This window comes from Schistocerca serialis, chromosome 2, assembly GCF_023864345.2.
Source record: "Schistocerca serialis cubense isolate TAMUIC-IGC-003099 chromosome 2, iqSchSeri2.2, whole genome shotgun sequence".
In the NCBI taxonomy this organism is placed as follows: Eukaryota; Metazoa; Arthropoda; class Insecta; order Orthoptera; family Acrididae; genus Schistocerca; species Schistocerca serialis.
The window spans coordinates 324,182,099-324,205,670 of record NC_064639.1 but is presented as its reverse complement, the minus strand read 5'-3'; the positions used below and the strand labels follow the sequence as shown (position 1 = coordinate 324,205,670).

Sequence of the window (23,572 nt, the reverse complement as noted above, 5' to 3'; positions counted from 1 at the left end):
TTGCACAAATAATTGAGTTTGAAAGGAAAAGAAACGAGGTATGAAGCATTTATAAATTCATCGAATGTAGTGAGGTGGTTTAATTTCGTCCCAGCCTATAAAATTAATTTCGGGCCATACTCAGCTCTTGCCGATTAATGTAATATAATACCCGCCTACTAATCAGGGCGTCTGTCTCCGTTGCTTTTGAGCGTGAATGGAAATTGTAGAAATTTTCTGTGGAGCAACATTTAATAATAAAGCGTTTTAAATCATCAAAAGCGATGAGCGGTAGCAGGCGCTTTCGATAAAGAACGGGGGAGTGCAGCGCCGCTGCTGTCGCCACGGCCGCTGCCAGTAGCCAGCAAATGGATCCCGGAGCTTTGCCGCATACGGCGTCCAGAGGAGGACAGTCTGCAGGAAATCTGCCGCAAAATCGTTACTGGATAAAATTTTGATATCGGTGTGTCACAAAGCGAAATAGATTGAATCTGCGCTACCATTACATTCACGTCTTCAGCATTCAGACAGAAGAGGCTATAAAAATATTTTATGCCAGCTGCTCTCGATCCACTGACATTATGAACAGAAACAACGCACGCTACCGCTAGACCACAGGCGTAATCAGACTACAGTTTCTCTATCATGGGATAAGTTTTCCTCCAGGAAGTGCCGCAGTCTACAGTGTTGCCAGATTGTGCAGATAACCGGACTTAGAGAATTAGCGAGTTGGCCAGTTTTTTTGTCCCATGTCGCGATCGGCGCGGACTTAGCCTCTGAAGCGGCCGGCCGCCGGTCAAGTTTTATGTCAAAGAGTGTACAGTACAGCACATCAGATATTGGACAGGTCAAAGTATATCTTACAATTAAAACACTTTACAAACTAGAAAATTATGTTCACAAAATTTTACAGCATTTCATATACTGGGAAAAACAATGTGTAAGTTATAATTAAACCACATTAGAAACTTGAAGTTTACAACTGAATACATGTATAAGCCAATATTAACGATTACAGTATTCGCATGATCCTCACTTAAGCTCTAAGGGTTTTTGAGGAACTCTTCTACACTATGAATTGACATGTTCACTAGAGAATTACATTCACAGAATTTTACTTCATATACTGTAAACAACATAAAACCCAATTGCATATTCCATCACACCACTGTAACATAGGTTAAGTAAAAATCATTTGAGTCATGTAGTAATGACATAAACATGCTCAGTTTTTTAAAAATTTAATTGCAAATGTGGAAGTTTTTCAGTAATACAGAAGATGAATATCGTGGTATCAAACACAGGAAGTATGGTATAATACTGTATCTTCTCTTATTAACCCCATCTGAGATAGTTTTCCCATAAAACTAACAACTGTATCATCCTGTTACTGAGAAACTGAAGCAAATGTAAAGCCCATTAAGACTATACAGTCTTTGAAAATGGAGTTGCTGCTCTGAAACATAGTGGAAAATCATTAGAAATTAAAAAATTGTGCTAAAGATGGAATGTTATTAATAAATTAACATACACTCCTGGAAATGGAAAAAAGAACACATTGACACCGGTGTGTCAGACCCACCATACTTGCTCCGGACACTGCGAGAGGGCTGTACAAGCAATGATCACACGCACGGCACAGCGGACACACCAGGAACCGCGGTGTTGGCTGTCGAATGGCGCTAGCTGCGCAGCATTTGTGCACCGCCGCCGTCAGTGTCAGCCAGTTTGCCATGGCATACGGAGCTCCATCGCAGTCTTTAACACTGGTAGCATGCCGCGACAGCGTGGACATGAACCGTACGTGCAGTTGACGGACTTTGAGCGAGGGCGTATAGTGGGCATGCAGGAGGCCGAGTGGACGTACCGCCGAATTGCTCAACACGTGGGGCGTGAGGTCTCCACAGTACATCGATGTTGTCGCCAGAGTTCGGCGGAAGGTGCACGTGCCCATCGACCAGGGACCGGACTGCAGCGACGCACGGATGCACGCCAAGACCGTAGGATCCTACGCAGTGCCGTAGGGGACCGCACCGCCACTTCCCAGAAAATTAGGGACACTGTTGCTCCTGGGGTATCGGCGAGGACCATTCGCAACCGTCTCCATGAAGCTGGGCTACGGTCCCGCACACCGTTAGGCCGTCTTCCGCTCACGCCCCAACATCGTGCAGCCCGCCTCCAGTGGTGTCGCAACAGGCGTGAATGGAGGGACGAATGGAGACGTGTCGTCTTCAGCGATGAGAGTCGCTTCTGCCTTGGTGCCAATGATGGTCGTATGCGTGTTTGGCGCCGTGCAGGTGAGCGCCACAATCAGGACTGCATACGACCGAGGCACACAGGGCCAACACCCGGCATCATGGTGTGGGGAGCGATCTCCTACACTGGCCGTACACCACTGGTGATCGTCGAGGGGACAGTGAATAGTGCACGGTACATCCAAACCGTCATCGAACCCATCGTTCTACCATTCCTAGACTGGCAAGGGAACTTGCTGTTCCAACAGGACAATGAACGTCCGCATGTATCCCGTGCCACCCAACATGCTCTAGAAGGTGTAAGTCAACCACCCTGGCCAGCAAGATCTCCGGATCTGTCCCCCATTGAGCATGTTTGGGACTGGATGAAGCGTCATCTCACATGGTCTGCACGTCCAGCACGAACGCTGGTCCAACTGAGGCGCCAGGTGGAAATGGCATGGCAAGCCGTTCCACAGGACTCCATCCAGCATCTCTACGATCGTCTCCATGGGAGAATAGCAGCCTGCATTGCTGCAAAAGGTGGATATACACTGTACTAGTGCCGACATTGTGCATGCTCTGTTGCCTGTGTCTATGTGCCTGTGGTTCTGTCAGTGTGATCATGTGATGTATCTGACCCCAGGAATGTGTCAATAAAGTTTCCCCTTCCTGGGACAATGAATTCACGGTGTTCTTATTTCATTTTCCAGGAGTGTATTTATCAGCAGTATTTAGAATTTTGTCTCCTAAGGATAAGCAATAGCCTCTCATTCTGCCCCTGCATAACTCCAAATAGTTTGGTATTTACAGTTCTGTATCATGTAAGTACTACATATTGTGATGAATTACTTAAAATTTGCCAGGTCAATGATTTTTTTTAAAAAAGAAAGAAAATAAGACAACTATTCATAGTATTATGGAATTCACAAATTTTATTTTCTATAAAATAGGAATTTCTCTTTATTCTGCAGCTTTTTACTTAATATCATCATACGTAACTTAATGCCATTGAATATTAGTTTGTAGGAAGTTCCTAATTCAATAATACAAGCAGTGGGCTTACATCTATTACCCAGCATGTATATTTGGAAAAGAATGAGTTTCTGTCAAATAAATAAACTTGTCACTAATGATGGCAGCTTGAATCTGCTGCTAAAATGTTATGTCCTTAAACTTAATGATCTAGTCATTTGTCAGAAACCTTTTACATGATTTTCTGTCATTAATAAATGAAAACTCACAGTTTATCTTCCATGCTTTTTAGGAGAGCATCCAGTTCTGCACCCAACCTGAGCTCTTGGCACTCCTGTCATTTGTTGAAGCTCTGGAGGACAATGAGGTTGTAACAATTGATGGTGTTCAACAAGTATCTCGCATACATGATCCTAAACATAGGTCAACTTTTGAGACTGCTTCTCAGCCTAGGATGGTGAGCATACACCCATTACAGGATACGGAAAATATATTATAGATGTGATTTTCATGCTTCTTTAACAGCAGTTATTTCTTCTTGAAAAGGCACATGTGTGCTGCATGGATGCTGAAAACTACAAGTTGTTACCAGTGGGTCAATTTGAGGAAGACAATGTCCTCAGAGAACTGAACAAAGCTCTTCTTGGCTTCAGGCAGTTACCATATAAGGATGCTCAGCAGTCTACAAGAAGACTGTCACCTATTGGTGAATCATGTAGTTCTACACCTCCTGAGACTACTTCAGAAAAGCTTCAGAAGCAGGTACCATTTGCTTACAACATACTGTGAACATATAAAATAATCAGCATTATGTTCTAGCCATTCAATTTTAATTTAAAATAAACTTAGTGGTTTAATTTAGCTGCTTGCACTTATTTAAAACAGAGCCATTATTGCATGAAGTGCCTGCAGACATCTTCTTGCATACATAATGTTCAATCTACAATTTGAGAATATCCTTGTTACAATAGCTGAGCGAAACAGAAATTATTCTTATACTTTAAGAATAGACATATTTTTGTATGGAAGTGTATGGGCAATATTATATGATGATTTATTACATCTAGATCATCTAATTACCGCAATATTCTCATTATCAGTGTCACCAATATATTGCCATTTTTAGATGTGATTAATGATCCACAAACAGTTTTCTCATAATATATAAAAATGTAAGTTATATGCTTTCTGAACACAATAAACTGTTATAACACATTTCAGTTAAGTATACATCATATTGTCACATGGTAAAAAGAGGCTATATGACATAAATAATGACAAAGATGTTTGTGGATCAATTATAACAGCCAAGAATGGGAATTAATTTTTGTGAGCACTAATCTGAATATTGTAATAATTAGGTGAACTCAACACGATAAATTATTATATTATAATTAGAATGAGATTTTCACTCTGCAGTGGAGTGTGCACTGATATGAAACTTCGTGGCAGATTAAAACTGTGTGCCGGACTGAGACACGAACTCAGGACCTTTGCCTTTCGCAGGCAAGTGCTCTACCAACTGAGCTACCCAAGCACGACTCACGCCCCATCCTCGTGCTTGGGTACCTCAGTTGGTAGAGCACTTGCCTGTGAAAGGCAAAGGTCCCGAGTTCGAGTCTTGGTCCGGCACACAGTTTTTATCTGCCAGGAAGTATTATATTATAATCGTTCTACAAAAGCAAGCTGAATGAAATTTGAATCTGATGCATGGAAATAGAGAAGTTGGGCATCCCAACTAGCGGTTATGTGGTTTCAACAAGGTTACTCTGCTTCTTCACTTTAATCTAAGGGGAAGGATGTTCTTCACAAAATTGTTTTGAAAATCATATAAGCTCTGTTTTTTGTGTCACAACAAGTGTTTGTTTGCTGTATTTATGAAGCAAAGATTGGAAAGTAGTCTTCTGTCCATATAAAAACAGGCATGAAAAACCACATATGATCCACACCAATAATGCTCTTATTAGGCTTAAGGGCATTACTACTACTACTACTACTTGGACATGTGATCTAGTGCTTATACGCCAAGCTGTCTTGCAAGTCGTAAAATGATAATCTATATTATACTAGTGAGCCTGGAAGCACTTCACAATTTCTAAATATGCATGGGAATCGGATATATGTCCTGTTCTCCTTTTTTCCTCCCCATCTATGTCCATTTCCATCTCAGCATTCATAAGCCATAAGTACATCTTTCCTGTTTCCTGTTAAAATTGACTGTGAGGAAGTATACAATTTTTGGTTAAAATTATTTACAAGGAGCAGGACTATGTAGGGGGATAAGTAATTTGTATAATGGTCTAAATGAGCTGTTATCATAGTTAAACCTGACTGCGAGAAACAAAACAAAACTGGAGATTTTCACACTACAGTGTTTTCTCCCTCACCTGGACATTGTTGTTTAAAAAATGTGTAGCCTATATCCGTCTGACCATCTGTGTGTTTATTAGGGTACTGTGTAAAAATTTGAAGTAAGTAGGTCAAGTATTTTTCAAGATTTTTGTTAACAACTTTTCCATATTGTGTGTGTGTGTGTGTGTGTGTGTGTGTCTATCAATATGTACTTGGAAAATTCCAGCAATGTACAGATAGCTTGTGGTGTAGACAGGGATTTGAAACCTGTTTTTCAAGTGTACAGTATACGAATTGCTTAACTTAGCACCACATTGGTTGTCATATGTACTGACCTTATGAAATACTTATCAGTATTATAAAAAGAATAGTTGCTACTCACCATATAGCAGAGGTGCTGAGTCGCAGATAGGCACAACAAAGAGTCTGTCACAATATAAGCTATCGGCCAACAAGGCCTTTGTCAAAAATAGATGAAAAACACATGCACGCAGACACAACTCATTTTCATGTGTATGTGTGTGTGTGTGTGTGTGTGTGTGTGTGTGTGTGTGTGTGTGTGAGATCTATTTTTGACAAAGACCTTGTTGGCTGGAAGCTTATTTTGTGACAGTCTTTTTGTTGTGCCTATGTGCGACTCAGCATCTCCGCTATATTGTGAGTAGCGCCCATCCTCTTCATAAACATGTTACATTCCATCCTGGATTTTCCAATGTTTGAAATATGTATCAGTGATAGACATAAAGTAAAAAGCCAATATTTTCTGGTTGTCAGAATAGAACATTCAGATATGTGTGCATTTATACTACTATATAAAGACAAGTTGTCATTTAACATTATTACCAAAAACCTCAAGAAGTTCTTGACCAGTTCACTTCAAATATATTCAGTGACAAGTATTTCATAGAATCAGTACCAATGTGGTGCTAAGTTAAGCAATTCATATATTGTACAATTGAAAAGCAAGTTTCAAATTCCTGTCTGCGCTTCCTAATTCTAGCTATCTGTACATTGTTATCAAACTGAGCTTGTACTCCGTCTCCAATAACTTCTTTTTAATTATTTTCACTAGTAACTCTTCTCATATGTACTGTTACCCTAGCACAATGTCAACTTTGTATTCCAAGACCACAGCTTGCTGGATTTGTAAAGAACAAACGGGAACTCTGGAAATCCAGAGTATACCACAATCTATGCAAGTGTAGAAACGCCACATGGACAAGCTAATATTAAACTGTCAGTGTCAAGTGCCACATGTACCTAAAACAGCCACAATGCCTTGTCTCACCAGGATATTTCAACAAGGCAACACATTCTGAAACTGCATCAGAAAAGAATCTGTCAGTTTGAATACAAAACATGCTTCAGGATAAAGACACCAATTAAATGGAGTTCTGAATCTCACTGTAAGCTTACTAAAAAAAGAAAAAACACAAACTAGAGACATTAAGGTGAAAATTGCCTCCCCACTCAAGGCAAACTTTTAATGTAAGGATAGCAATGTTGTATCTAACTGGGATTCATGACCCAGCAGTCCTCTTTTCTGCCACCTCACAAAAGGAACCATAACTGGGTTTCACAGGGATATGATTGTCAACAGGAATTATGTATGAATAAACAGGTACTCAGAGAGAGACAGTCAGTCATCAGAACTGCCTGAAAATGATACCATACCATGTTATCAAAATATCACAGAATATAGACAATACCAAATGGTTGAATTCACAGTGATAGGTCAAAAGCCAATATCTGTTAGAGTTTGTTCATTCTTCTTGCAAGTAGCTAAAATGTTTTATTTATAAATTTTATGACTTTATTGTACTAAGAGTTTGAATTAATGCTCACTGTTCATGAAGAGAGACAGTAGTTGTACTAGCATAGTATGGCATAGTGGCACAAAATGTATTGAAGAATAGAAACATTGTGCTTTCAGATCTGTGTGTGACTTCTGAGTGGAGTGAAAAGAACGTACCTATTTAATGCCTCAAACGTGTTGACCTTTGTACCTCTCCAAAACAGCATCACAGAAAATATTACTTTTCTGCTTTCATCTCAAGAAATCTGATGCACAAAGTCATTGTTTGCTGTGGAAGCATATGGAGAACAAGCTCTGTTGGAAACAATGTGCAGAGATTGGCTTTGATGATTCCAAGACAATGCTTTTGAGATGCATGACAAAATGTATCCTGGTTGGTGTAGAGTACCATGAGCTGCTGTAACTGGATCAAACAAGGAATACTGAATGCTACAAAGCACAGTTACTCAATTTGAATTGCACACTTTGAGAAAAATGTCTGCAGTATGGTCAGCCACATGACAAATTTGTTCTGCTTCATGACTATACCAAACCAGATGTTGCAGACCAAATGAAGCAAGCTTGAAGGAACTTTGATGGGATGTCTTATCCCTTCCCTCCACCATGTTCACCAGACATCAGTCTTGCTAACTGCCATTTTGGTCCATGCAGCTTAGCTTTTCTGGACAACACTTCATGTCTTTTAACTGGCTCCATGAGTTGATCACCCCAAATATACCAGATTTTTTTTATCAAAAATCAGATTGTTACCCAAAAAATGGGAAAGGGTTATAGCTGCTGAAGGACTACTTTCAGTAAATTATTGTATGTCGTTGTATTAAAATAAATATGTGTTTTCTGTCCAACAAACAGTGAGAGTTAATTCAAGAACCCAATAATCAGCAGGTCACTGCACTTCCTGAATGAAAATTTCTGATTTTTTTCTCAGTGATCCTTTCTCAAAGGACAATAACAGACCTGCTGTTTCATGCATGCAAGGCATTCAAAGCAATTTTCATTAATAACTAATATCTAAGATGCTACTCTTGTGAATTAGTTAGATGAAATGTTTTTATTATTACTACCTACTGAAACTGCTGCTATTTTTTTTATGATGTAGATATGATGTTCTGCTTATCATGCAAGTTTTACAGATAATATATTATATACAATTTCAGGAGACTGCTGTGCCTCAGCCACCGCCAACAGCTCCTTCTGCAGCATCAAAAGATTTGTTGCGACCGCCAAGCCCAGGATCACGTCGTGGGCGTTTTATAGTGCTTGGATCCTCAGGAGAATGTTTGCCAATCACACGGAATGTTCCACTAACATTTGGCAGTCACTATTCCAGCTGTCAGTCTGAGACAGAGTCAGAAGAATTTCATAGTGCATGCACATCTCTTGACACAGATGATACAGGTATGTCTCAAAAATCTTTTCTTTAACAGTCTACAAAGTCTTTTTGTTGTGTTTCAAGATTAATGTAGAAACGCATACACACTTATTTTGCATATGACCTGTAGTATTTCCTCGAAATGACTGTTTGACATCTTCAGATGGTGGTAGTTGCTGACGTCACTGCTGCAAGATGAAACTGGTGAGAATCACATGGTAGCATCAAATTTTATTGGGCCACAAGCAGGAATTACACATACACAGAGAAGAGTTCATCATTGAATGAAAGTTAGGCTCATAGTGTCCTGTACTGGGAGCTGAAGAGAGGCCTTCCATGTGTGCGCAGTGAGCATTGACTGAACTGCCAGACACTCCTGTGGTTAAAAACTGAATTAACTCTCTGCAACACATTGCATCCAGTCACAAACTGGAGATTCTTGTTGCTTCTGTTTTAACTTAATACGAGCCAGTGCTGAATTTCAGGCAGTGCTTAGCTGAAATAACATATCCCTGTTGACACAACATTCTTGTATGGTGCTACATGTCTGCCCAATATAATATTTCCCACACTGGCATGGGATCATATGTGTACCACACTTTTTAAGGCCATGTCTGTCTTTAACCAAACACAACAAGTTCCTCAATTTTGCTGGTGGACAAAAATGAACTTAATGTTATATCTCCTGAGGACTCTTTCTATCCTTGAAGACATGTCATGAATATATGGAAAGAGGCCTTTGCATTCTATGCTTCTGCATCTTCATTTACATCCTTACACGGTACTAGCTTTGATCAGAATGTATTACATATCTGTTTATTAGAATAACCATTCTATTGGAACACCAGAATAACCATTCTATTGGAACACCATCCTTAGATATTGCAGCTCACTTGGTAGGCTGTCAGGATCTGAAACCACATGTGCTCTATGCAACCAGGTAGCATAAGACACTATCACATTGTGTGCATTGATGATAATTTTTGGTCTGCAAATATAATTGGATTGTGTTTTTAAGGAAGCCCTACATATCCGTACAGCAGACAATCTTATGAGTATGGATGCATGTTTTCAGCCAAGCACTGCCTTGATTCCAGCAATGGGTGCCATTAAATTAAAACAGGAACAACAAGCACATCCAATTTATGACCTAATACAGTACATTGCAGAGAGTTAATTCAACCTTTAACCACAGGAGTGTCTGGCAGCACAATCAGTCACTGCTTACTGCACATGTATGGAAGACCTCTCTTTCACTCCTGGCAGAAGGCACTGTGGGTGCCACTTTCTTCCAAGCCTCTATGTGCACACATAATTTCTGCTCCTGCCCCAATAAATTTAGATTCCACCTCACAGTTATCACCAGTAGTGTCCTGCAGCACTGACAACAGCAATTACCACCAACTGAAGAGACTGAATAATTGTTTTGATGAAATATTGACAGACTTGCACAATTTTATTTGGTGTAAAACTTAAGAAATGTATTTTCAACAGATCCACCAGGAAAGCTTGAAAAGCTGCATCTGATGCAGTGATGATTGAATCCTTTCTACTAAGGGGCAATGATGTTAATTAGTATAAATCCATTAGAAATATATTCACACTTCACCAATAACATATTAATCAGACAAGAGTTTTTTTGATTAAATTCTGTAAATTCTCTGAAGAACTGTTGCTGCACTGGGAGTACAATAAGTCTGCTGTGGTTCAAAGATGCAAGAAAATTGCTTCATGGAGTGGAAAATGAATATTTCTGTAAGAAAGTGAAACTGTTTACCAGAGCTAGACTTAAAATGGGTCTTTGCTTTTATGGCAAATGCTATTTCAGACAAGCTATCAATACATTACTCATGATTTGATACAGTTTCAGTCCTTCAAGATATTTCTCTTACTTTCCAATGTCCACACAAGCTCTATGGTATAATTCAGTGAACTAACATGCCAGAAATCAATCACATATACATTTCTCTCAGGAGTGATAGTGCAAAATATGCACGAGACCTGCTGCTGACTTTATTTGTAGAGAACTGCCTGCAAAGGGCAAAGATGTGAGTTCCAGATCTGGTCCGGGTCACAGTTCTTATGTATCGGGAAAGTTCATTTCAGCACACAATCCTCTGCAGAGTGAAAGATAATTCCAGGTGTGACATGAGTTTTGGAAGGGAGAACCTTTCCCTTTGAGTGTTAGCATTTTTGCAGAAAAAATGGACAAAAGGAAGTCTATAAAAGAAAGCAGTATTTACTGACTTTACAAAGATTTCTCTAAATCTACCATAATACCTGTTGGAGTGTGTTAATAAGGAGAAGATTAAAAAACCACATGATTAGTATGTTAATAAAGAGAAGATTTAAAAAATCATGTGGTAAGAGGTGCAATAGCAACCAAAAATAATAATGGGAAAAAGACGGAAACTGAATGAGAAAAGGCGAACAAACGCCAAAATTACCATTACAACTTACCTATATGAACCAAGACTGTGGTATCTCCTTTTAATAGGAACTTGATCCAAAGAATATGAGTCAGTACAAAGCTGGCAAAGTGTAGCTACCCCATAACAGAGCTTCTTTATAAACTGTGAAGTGAAAACTCATAGCATTTGGCTTGTATGCCAGATGACTGTCAGTATCTCCTACATATTCATGGACTGTAGACATGAACCCACACACTCCAGATGCAGCAACATCAAATTCGTACTGTGAGTTAATCAATGAATGAGATGTTCACACAGGAATACTACTTTAATTTCCTGAATACGTTTCCCCAAATTTTCACCTGGAGAGAAAATGTCTGTCAGCACAATCACAAGAACTTCTGTTTGTTGTTGGTGTGGGTCTTGTGTAGAGTGGCATCATGTTGGGTGGATGTATGGAGCTTCACATCTACTCTGAGTACCTAAAGAAAATTGTTAGTGCCCATATGTTACTTACAAAAATTAAGTATTCCAAGTACTGTTGATTCAGGTGTACTCCTCGCAGATGATAATGTTCGGTTTCACTGACATCTTTTTGTGGGTTAATTTGTCATAGTGGAGATAACTACAGCATACTATGGACTAGTCAGTCAGGTGGCATATGTATCACATCTCCATCTATATCTACATATATACTCCACAAGCCACCATACGGTGCAGGGTAGAGGGTACCTTGTACCACTACTAGTCATTTCCTTTCCTGTTCTTCTCACAGATAGAGCAAGGCAAATATGAAGATCTATATGCCTCCATATGAGTCCTAATTTCTAGAATCGTATGTTGGTGGCAGTAGAATTGTTTGGCAGTCAGTGCCCCTTTAGAATAACATTGCCTTCCCTCCAGGGATTCTCATTTCTATAACACTTCCACATTGTTTGAATCTAGTGGTAACAAATCTAGCACCTCACCTCTGAATTGGTTTGATGTCTTCCTTTAATATGATCTGGTGTGGACACTACAGATATTATGGGTTTGTTTTCCCTATTCATCCACATTAACTCACATTTCCAAACAATGGAAAATCCAGGAAATGTGGCTACAGTTGCCTTCGACTGCAATTGTTTGTGTGTTGTGTTGCGTTGTGTGTGTCTGTGTCTGTGTCTGTCATCTATTTTTGACGAAGGCCTTACAGGCTGAGAAAGCTTTATTTGGAACAATCTTTTTTTTTTTGTGCCTATCTGCGACTCAGTATCTCCACTATATAGTGAGTAGCAACTTTCCTTTTCTTAATATTGTTAACTCACATTTTTCTACATTTAGAGCCACACCAACTATAAATGTTGTCTAAGTCATCTTGCATCATCCTTTAATCAGTCAACTTCAACACATTCCCATACTCCACAGCACCATCAGTAAATAACCACTGTTTGGTGCCCACCCTATCTGCCAGATCATTTATGTATACAGCAAATAATAGCAGTCCTATCACACATCCCTGCAGTACTCCTGATGATACCCTTGTCTCTGATGAACACTCACCATCAAGGACAACATGCTGGGTTCTATTATTTAAGAAGTCTTCAAGCCACTCCCGTAGCTGGGAACCTGTTCCACGAGCACATACATTTAACAGTCTGCAATGGGGTACCACATCAAATGCTTTTCAGAAATCTAGAAATACGGAATATGCCTGTTGCCCTTCATCCATAGTTTGCAGTATACTGCATCAGAAAACAGCAAGCTGAGTTTCACACTATCAATGTTTTCTAAACTTAAGGTAATGTGTACTTCTGAAGGGAATCATCACTTTATGAATTAGGTACAGTCCTACAGAGCATCTGTGCAATATATGTGCCGCTTTACCCCACTAGGTGCTGTTTTTGTAGGGATGGTTTTGTTGTTGGGCTTGAAAAACTAATTTATATCAATTACATTTATTTATAAAAATTAACAGCACTTGAGTGCAGTGTTTGTAATTAATAATAAACAATTGGGTTTGGTGAACCAATTAAAATAAGAGTGCCTTACAATTGTTTAATTTTGACAGTATCTAGCTCAATTACTAACATTTTTCCATCGCAAAAACAGAAAAAGAGATGATGAGTACTAAACTATGTAAAGTAATTTCTGTTTATTTCACTATTGGTATTTACTGAATCATGATAAGAAGAGAAAACAGTTTTTTCACTAATTGGGCACTTTTGTGACATAGATTTTGGTATACTATAAATTGAGTTAACTATGATCTTGTATATAAAGTATTCTGATTTTTGTGATGATCATAAATTCTTGCCTGTAGGAAAGTTCTGGTGGAATGTAATATTTTAGGAGTAAAGTAGACCACTCACTGAAAAGCAGATGCATTTAGTTGTTCACAGGCGCACACACACAAAAAAGAGAAAATATGGCAGCTTTCCTTTCATGACCTAGACGTGGACTGGGTGGGGTGGGGGTTGTGTGGTGTGGGTAGAGGAAGAGAGAGATGGGAAACAAAAAAGGGATTGGGTGTGGGTAGCTAATGGTGCAGAGGGAGGCAGCTGATTTGCTGGCTAGGAAGCCAGCAGGAAGGGGGTGGAAAGTCCACAGGCCAGGTATATGACGCAGAGCACCAAAAATGAAGACGATTTGGAGACATGAATTTGATCAGGGTGGGGAAACCGTTGGGTGAAGGGTGTGGGAACAGTGAGGTAATGAAGACTGAAGCCAGGAGGTTTAGTCGAATGAAGGATGTGTTGTAAGGATGACTCCCATCTGCATAGTTCAGAAAGCTGGTGGTGGATGGGAGGATCCATGTGACCCAGGTTGTAAAGCAGCCACTGAAATCGAGGATGTTGTACTAAGTTGCATGTTGTGCCACCAGGTGGTCAACTTTGTTCTTGGCCACAGTGTAGCAGTGGCCGTTCATCCTGGTGGCCAGCTGGTTGGATGTCATACTGACATCAAAAACTGTGCAGTGATACACCAACATCCTGTGACCTTGCCCCTATTGAACACTACCTCTCCCAGTGTCCTTCAGAGTCCAAACCCACTACCTCATTTCTCATGCACCTTATTAACTTTTCCTAACACATAAGTGTTTCACATAATTATTTCACCAGATCCTCCTAAAACCAACTTGCCACCTTCCTGAATGTTAACCACCAATAGTACCTGAATTTTGACAGCTGCCATCCCTTACACAACAAAAAAACCCTCCCTTACAGCCTGGACACCCAAGGACATCGTATCTGCAGTGATGAAAACTCCTATGGCCAGTATGTTGAATGTCTTGAGAGGGCCTTCACAGACAGGCACTACTACCAAAACTAGTCTGCAAACAGATTTCCAGCCATAAACTCAAATGCCCCCAATCCTTCCACTACCCAAGAATCATCTGCAAAGGATTGGCCCCCCTTGTCACCTAATTCATAGGATTGAAACATCTGTACCCTATCCTTCACCGGGGCTTTGATTATCCAGCATCATGTCATGAAACGAGGAACATTCTATCCAAGATTCTTCCCAGTCCTCCTAAAGTAATGTTCCATTCCCGACCCAACCCACGCAACATTCTAGTCCATCCTTATGTTCCTCCAGCTCCAATCCCCTTGTCACAGGAATCATATCCCTGTAGAAGATCCAGGTGCAAGACCTGCCCAGTCCGCTTACCCAGAACTTCGTATTCTACTCCTGCCACATGCTTATTGTTCCTCATCAGAGTCAGGGCCACCTGTTAAAGCATCCATTTCATATGCCAATGCTGCTGTAATCACTGCACAGCTTTTTATGTCAGTATGACAACAACAAACTGTCCACCAGAATGATTAGCCAGCGCCACACTGTGAGAGCAAAGTTGAGCAGACAATGGCACAGCATGCTAGATTATAGTGGCCAACAGGCCATCTGGATCCTTTCCTCCATCACCAGCTTTTTTAAACTACTTGAGCGGGAGCTATCCTTACAACAAATCCTTCATGCCCATAACCCTCCTCATTTCATTCTCCATTAGTCCACTGTTCCTGCATTTTGCACTGAACAGTTTCCCATTCCTTTGTCTTATCTGCTGCCCCCTCCCCCCCCCCCCCCCCCCCCGCTGAAATTCGTGTCTCCACATCACCTAGCAAACCGGCTACCTCCTTCTGAGCCACTGTCTATCCCCCCCCTCTCCCCCAGAGACCCTCTTCCCCTCTTCCTTTCTCTCTCCACTCACGACATAGCCTCCAGCACACAATAACCCATGTGCTGAACTGCATTTGTACCATTGTGCATCAAGCTGGCACTATGTAGGGGCACAGTGTGTGTGTGTGTGTGTGTGTGTGTGTGTGTGTGTGTGTGTGTGTGTGTACACAACATCTTTGTCAGTTATGCTAGATAATGGGCCAATAACCTGAAACTTAATGGTGCCAAAATAAATAATTAGTAAAACAAGTGGCAAAAAATGTCTCTTCCATACAACTGTCTCAGTGTCACTTTACCAAGTTTTGCTTATTACTTGAAGGCAAACAGAATGTTGTCAGGTGACTTTTCATTGGATGTTGTAATACATTTCATACCTTACAGTGTATACAGTTTGCTCTGTATCCTCCTAATAGGAACATTTTCCTGCAAGGAGCATTATGTCTATGTCCACCATGTTGGAGGCTGCAAGGGAAAAGAGCCACCATCTACCAGCTGTGATTCTACCTAATAGCAACTGTATTCAGGATCAGAGAATTGAGTGACCTCCGAGCAGTGGTCAAAGCATCTCACATCAGGTCTAGAAAGACTTGGCCCACTCTAGGAGTACCTCTCCCCTAACATTCTTGGAAATTTCCTATCCATGAAAATTTGCTATATATATCTGTCCATACATTGAAAAGGCCAGGTCAAATTCTTTGTCTTACCAGCTTAATTATTTGCTACCAATTTTTGTTGCTGTTGCTTAAGAGGACACAGTTGTGAAGGAACTCCAATAAGGAATCAATGTTAAAATGAGCAAACATTTTCTAAGGAAACTAGTAGAGATAAAAACCCAAAACTCTTGCAGAATTCAGATGAAACACCATGCTAAAATCATATAAAATTGATTACTGTATTTTATATATATTTTAAGTAATCCTTATTATGTCCCAAAAGGAAAGATTAAAACTCTTTTGAACAGCATGCAGTTTGTAAATTTGTTCTTGTTGTCAATACCGGTCCCTTTTTATCTGGTTAATCATTATTTTATTAACAAGAGATAATGAAAGTTTTACGTCTTTATCAGTGTTAGTTTTCTATGAAAGTGTACCAGAATATAAAAAAATGTAGTTTTGAGAAAAACTGTAATGCACATTACCATACAGAAACATTCCAAGACTAGACTTTGGGTCAGCTTCATCACATCTGTCTTCTTTTCTTTGATCTCCTGACTAACTTGGTTTCCTTGGTAGCATTTCCTGTAGAAATTTCAGCATAGCGGACACAGTCCATGTTTGTGCTTTTCAGTCCTCCCTCAAGATTGATACCATCATCTGTTCCCAAGAGGCTTAACACAACAGTCTTCTTTGGTGCACCAACATTGAAGCACATCACTTCATCATGAACACCAAACTTTAGTGTTTCCTTTCCTGGTTTTGGTAGCCTTGTCACAATAACAGAATTCAAACTTTCATTTGGATACTGAGTTTACCACGGAGACACTTTTTCAAGAGCTCTTGCTGAGCAACTAGAAAAGTTCCTGGAAAAGTTTATGCTTATGATTGGAATCTACAGCTGAGTTGAATTTGCACCACTGATGGGTCCGTGTGGGCAAAGGTTATATGGTTTCTCATCCATTGAAATTTTATGAAATAAAACAGCCCAGGCAGCTTTTCTTGTTGCTTATGGGTCCTGTCTACTTCAACTTAACTTTATTTTCCTTACATATCTACAGAATTCATGATCCCAGTCTTTTCTTTACATGCTCTATGCACTCTAATTACCTAATTCTGACTGTAGGCCCATATTATTTCTCTCCTACCACTTTCTGGTAAGCTATACTATTCCTACCCCCAAGACAGTCTTTACAAAGGACACCTCTTGACTGCTTAGCCCTTCTGAAAATGTTAACAACACCAGCCACTTCTATGCCTCCACTAGTACAATTGCAGTGACTACAGACGTCACAGAACTTAGTAATTATTTCAATATCCAGGACCATTCTAGTATAACAAGGGAGTTGCTGACACAATGCCATTTAGGGATGTATGTTCACATTCTGCCAACTGCCATCAACACCAGCAGCAGTATGCCTTTGATTAGAGTTTGGATCATTCAACAGAACATCTAATTTTGCTGCTGTGGAATACAAATGTCTGCTGTACTGTAGTAAGTGCTCAGCAAGACAGAAGAAATGTGGGTGTGGCATCATGAGAAAAATAATAACTCAGGATCTAATCATCAAATCTGAATGAAAGAAATGGTATTTTATAGCCAGATAATTGGGACATTAATCAAGACTAAAAAAAATTATTTTTTAAGCCAGTTTGTGACTTGTCCTCTTAGTACTCTTTTTTCATTTACTTAAAGAAATGTGCTCTCATCAAGAAAGTTGCTTTCTAAAAGCATTTCGACATAGTCTCAGGTTATGTTTTGTTTGGCAGTATTGGGAAGATTTTGTGTTTTGTTTAGTCATCCATTTGTCAGTCACCTCTATTGCAATTTTATTTCTGATTCTTCAGACGCCGCGAGGGATTAGCCTAGCGGTCTAAGGCGCTGCAGTCATGGACTGTGCGGCTGGTCCCGGCGGAGGTTCGAGTCCTCCCTTGGGCATGGGTGTGTGTGTTTGCCCTTAGGATAATTTAAGTTAAGTAGTGTGTAAGCTTAGGGACTGATGACCTTAGCAGTTAAGTCCCATAAGATTTCACACACATTTGAACATTTGATTCTTCAGACAAAAGACACTTGCTGGGCTTCCAGCTGAACATACAACAGTTAGGTGGGTGCCTGTCTGGGACAATACTGTCCAATAACTTCTCTGTCTTTTTGGCCGAGCACAGGAGTTCACTCAGACTCAAAAAACATCATGTGCATAAACTTTATCAGATATGGTCAGCAGTACTCTCATATTGATAGTTACGTTTGTTGATGACGCTGTTATCTGCAAGATAGTCTTGCCACTGGATAATAATATGGAAATGCAGAATGACTTAGATAGATTTTCTCATTTGTGTACCAAGGGTAACTCTAGATATCATTTCCACTTATTTTACTGAATGGGAGTGTTTTTTAAATGCGGATAAATGCTAGGAGTGTCTATAATAAACAGGAAAATCTGATAATATCTTACTAAAAATCCAGTGATATGTTTGTGGTATGTAACAAATCAGTTAAATATCTTGTGGGTAGAAATGAGGTGTGACACAATATGAAATGAACACATGAAATTAGTAGTGGGTAATGGAAATGGAAGACTTAGAGTTGAAGGAAGGGTATAGAGAATAAAGAAAATCCCATACAGGAAACTAATTTTGCTAATTGTAGAGCATCATTCCATTCCTCTTATACAAGGTATAATAGTAGATATCAAATGAATTAAGAAATACTCTGCTGAAACACTGATTTAAATAAATGAGGTGGTTCTCCATGGAATCAGTACAGAAAGGAATATGTGAAGAATGCTAATTAGAAAACAGAACAGGATGACAGGACACATGTTTAGACATCGTGGAACTAAGAGGGCCCATACAGTAATTTCAGGAATTTGTAGGGAAGGGGGGGGGGGGGTCAAGATTTTGGTACATGGAGTATTTTTAATATTTTCAAAGATGAATGATGACATTTAAGTAGCCATAAACAATTTACATTTGCAACCCTGTTAAGAACCTATCTAATATTAACTTTTAAATAATTTTCTTGCAAGAAACACCCCAATATTTTTTCCTTTCCCTGAGAGCTAGGGGGATGCCCCCCCCCCCCCCCCTGGGTGTGGGTACCCTTGCATGGAACACCTTTTATGATGCTAGAGGGAGCCATAAAGAGCAAACATTTGAGGCTAAAACAGGGATCAGAATATATACAAAAAGTAACTGAGGAAATTGGGTGTAACTGCTACTTTGAGAGGAAGACATTAGCATTAGAGAGGAAATTCTGACTGGCTGCGTAATATCTAATCAGAACACTTAGAGGACAGAGGGGGGGGGAGGAGAACCACCTTTTATATCATAAAATATGTCATCTGTATTGTTCACTAGCATTACCTATTCTTGCTTTCAAGAAGATAAAACTTAAAACTACTGATTATTTTTGCAGATACCATACCAATACAAATCACATCATGCTGTCCATATCAGCTTCACTGGTATATAGATGAGTGTTTATATAATACCACTTACATAGTAATAACTGTTTTTGAAACAAGACTTTATTTTGTTTTTTGTCAGGTAAAATGCCAGATAAAGTTTAATGAATGTGGAGGAGGAAAAGTCTCTCTTTATGCTCTTCGAGTTTACAGAACAACTAGTATTTCTGAGATACATGGCGATAATAATCAAGACAATAAATAGTTTTTATTCTTTTATACAAAAAGGAGAATGGCCTTTTTCTTTAACTTTACGTTAATCTAGAACTTAAATTCAGTTTAATTCAACATAATTATATAAAAACTTATGTACATAAAGTATAAATGTTCACAGCAGTCTGATGCTAAACTAAGTGTTCAAAATCACTGTGTTTGACAGAAAGTGAAGGATGTGCACGCCGCTACAGCTCACATCTTGATACTCCTGAAAGACGCCACACATTTGCTGCACGGCTGCGTGATGCTCTGTGCCGTGAAGCAGCAAGCAGTACATGCAGCACAGATTCAAGTTATGCAGTTGGAATCAGTGTCACAGGGTCCAGCGTTGGTGACAAAGACATAAGGTCTGCAATAGACAGTCGCAGTGTTAAGTAATTTACAGGTTTGCAGCTAAATTATTTATAATTTTATAAGAGTCTTAGTATTTTACAAATCCTAAAGCTGCAAGGACAAAATCTCATTTATGCATGCTTCTCAATTTACTTATATGAAATGAAATTTATGCTATGTTACAATTACACAAATAAATAAGTAGACAGTATTTCTAATATCCAGAACCACAGGTTTCTTCTTCAGGACAGAGAAGAGGGAATTGTTGAAGGAGGATGCAGAGTGGGTGGTTGCACATATTTTAGAAGATGGGTACATAGGGACCTATCTTGTCAAAGGAAGAAAGGAGGCAAATATGAAGGAGAGTATGTGAGAGAGAATCAGTGCATGAGCTTTGCTAAAAGATGGTAGAAGGGAGTAATAGAAAGAAATGTGAAGACTGATACTGAAGAAAAGAAGGCAGCAAGAATAAGAATAAAGTACAATAAATAGAATAAAGTGTCAAACCATGAAGGAATAAAAATAATATGTAAAGATAATAAACATAAATAAAATGCCAACAAACATCAGTGGTGAAAGGGAGGGGGAGGAGGATGACTACATAATATGCTGCGTCTTGGAAGATGGCAGAAAAGTAAGAGTAGAAGTTCCTAGAATTTGGGGAAACTGCCACTTGGTGGGAGAAGACAAGTATGTATTTTATACCGTACGATAGATACATGCAGGGATAATCTCACCCTGGATGTGAAATTTATCAATATTATTGTTACAACATTGCCTGTAAGTTTCTTGCCAGACTATCATTGAATATACTATTGTATTACAAACACAGTAGCATGTGGCTCTGCCTTTGATTTCATTTGATTTCATAGATTGTACTTTGATGAGTGATGTATTCAAATCTTCTGATTGCGACTTGTTAAGAAATTGATAAAGTATCATTTGTGGACCTGAGCCTGAATGTTTTCAGGATGGTCACTGTCTTCCACTAAGGCAGTCTTCTGGTATATGTAAGCTTGTACATTTTGTTTTTGGCAGAGCTGGAGTAGGTGGCAGTGAGACATTGCCAAGGACAGGCTTTACAACAGAAGAGGTTGAAGGATAGGGACTTGCAGTAGGTATGGAGTGCACTATAGTATTATTTGTTTATTTTATACCCCCTATGCCCCTTTCATTCTGCTTGATAAACTCTGTTTCATTCTGATTTTATTTTATTTTGTGCCCATATCTTGATTTATCACTTTCTTTCATCATCCTTCAAATGAAGCAGGTAGAGTGGTTGATTTTCCCCTCCCCCTCCCCTCTTCAACCTCACACTCTGTACAATGCCTTTCGTTTTGTACCTGCCCCCTTTTCCTTCTCAGGCAAGGTACAAAGTAGGTCGTTCTTAATCTGGACTCTGAGTGATCTAACTGCTCCCACCTTCACCTGGCTCACTCAACTATTGATTCCTTTCTGCCTTGAATAAACAGATATAATCATCACACATTGAAAGTTGTTAAGATCCTACACATATCTGAAGCCAGCACTTAAGTGAAAATGTGGAAGAACATTGAAAATTAATGCATTGTTTTAATATTTGATACTGGCCAAAGGTAATGTTACTAATAAGTAATGACCTGCTCACAATACCATGGGCAGTTAATCAGAGTGAACATATTAGCTGTCCGACGCTATCTTAAGTGCTAATTCTAATTTCATTAATATTGAAAGCCAGTAAAAGCCATGTTTATAATCACACATTATCACAAGTTAAAGAGTACATTACGTACAAGAGACTAATGCATGGTACTCAGTTTCAGACTCACTCAGGGGTTAATCAGTTGAGGAAAGTAGGGAGAAGGTAAAAACTGGGAAGAGAAAGGTAAAAAGTGGGAAGAGAAAGTTATAGTTATGTTCTTAACAATGGACACTGGTAAAAAAGGAGCAGCCCATACAATTTGTGATATGGTGATAGTGATAAATGACAGATAAATTAGCATAAAATTATAATTAAGATAACATTATTTGGTCAAATTATTAAGTGACTCTGAAGTATAATGGTGATTGAAGAAATTGAGAAAAAAGGCAAAGAGATACAGTAACGACAGAAAGGGTTCAAATAAAGAAAGCATGATTAGGGAGTCAGAATACTCACAGAAAACAGTCCATTTAGAATACTGACTTGGCAAAGAAATAGTCATGGGACAGGAAACATATGGAACAAAAAGAGAAGGACACATAGAGAAGTGACCTATTGCTATTCATCTTCTCACACAGTCAGCCATCAGCAACATGAGTTGCAAATCCAGAGATAAAAAAGAAAGCATTTAGTTCACATCAAACAAAATTCACATTTTTTCTGCTGGTATTCATTCTATTGATAATGATATGTGCCATAAGTCTCTCATGAACACAAAACTTGTTTTTATGGAAATTTTACTTGTACTTAACACAAAGGTGAATTTTAATGTGCCTTTTTGCAACTGAAATTAGGCTAGTGTGAACTTTTATGGTATAAATGGATTGTTATTTTCTTCTTCTTCACTTTGCCACAATAACCACAGTGAATTGTCACCAAATTTTAAATGGTAAGTGCAGTAAGCAGGCATTTGCTTGTCGGTCAGAAATACTTCTATAAGATCCATGGAAGGTAACATAGAATGGTGACGTGTGGGACCCACACATTCTTGTACACAAGTGGAGGAGGGTTGGGTTTCTTTATCTTGCAGTGTTAGCTGTACATTAACAGTGATTCACAGCAGTATGAATAGGTTTACTGATGAAGAGTTGACTGATATGCAACGCGGGTATGGGTTCACTGAATTCAGTGGAAGAAGAGCACAATGCAAAACCAGAATACACAATGTAGAGTAATGAACAGATGCAAAGGGCACTGGGACCTTTCGCTTGTCATGACTGTGCTTCTATGGATTATGTGCAATGGAACAATATGGAAAAATACAAGAATGACACAACAAGTGAAATGGATTCCAGAACGGCTGTGATGTGGTTGCCATTGCTGTGGGAACAGTTTAGCGTAGTGTCATTGTGCTCTTCTAACACTGAATTCGTGAACCCATACCCGAGTTGCATATCAGTCAACTCTTCATCAGTAAACCTATTCATACTGCTGTGAGTCACTGTTAACATACAGCTAACACTACAAGGAAAAGAAACCCAAGACAGAACTAAGCAGTACTGAATGCGAGCTTGGGGGTTAAGAATAAAGTGGGTGTTACAGTTATCAACAGGAAACACCTTGAGTGAATGGAACAGTCCTGATTCACTCTGTAGTTAACATTATTAATTCACAGAATTAGGAAAATACAGCAAACCTTGATGCTAAATAAATTTAGTGTAAGATGCATGCATACAGACCAGTTTATTTTTTATTTTCTAGGAAGAACAGCGTGAGACATTTTGAATATAAGCTGTCACTCAAAAATGTTCCAGTTTTATCAAATGTATTTTAACATCATGCAGAAGAGTTCACAAATTTCAGTAACCGCAGTAATTACAAAAAAGAAGCATTATTACAAGAATGAACAAATCAGAAATTTGGTTCGAAATTTTTTGAAATAACAATTTTTTCTGCAGGAGTGCAAAAAATTGTCAGATCAGAGT

The 23,572-nt window shown here is 39.1% G+C and overlaps 1 protein-coding gene across 3 annotated transcripts in view; it reads left to right on the top strand.

The window, feature by feature from the left end:
- Positions 1-23,572, top strand: part of LOC126457133 (uncharacterized) — a 475,859-nt gene that overhangs the window by 437,225 nt on the left and 15,062 nt on the right. For all 3 annotated transcript variants that reach the window (XM_050093199.1, XM_050093200.1, XM_050093198.1), the window contains 4 exons: positions 3,481-3,645; positions 3,735-3,950; positions 8,514-8,754; positions 19,797-19,980. In XM_050093199.1, coding sequence (XP_049949156.1) covers positions 3,481-3,645; positions 3,735-3,950; positions 8,514-8,754; positions 19,797-19,980 — 806 coding nt within the window. The remainder of the gene's footprint in view (positions 1-3,480; positions 3,646-3,734; positions 3,951-8,513; positions 8,755-19,796; positions 19,981-23,572) is intronic.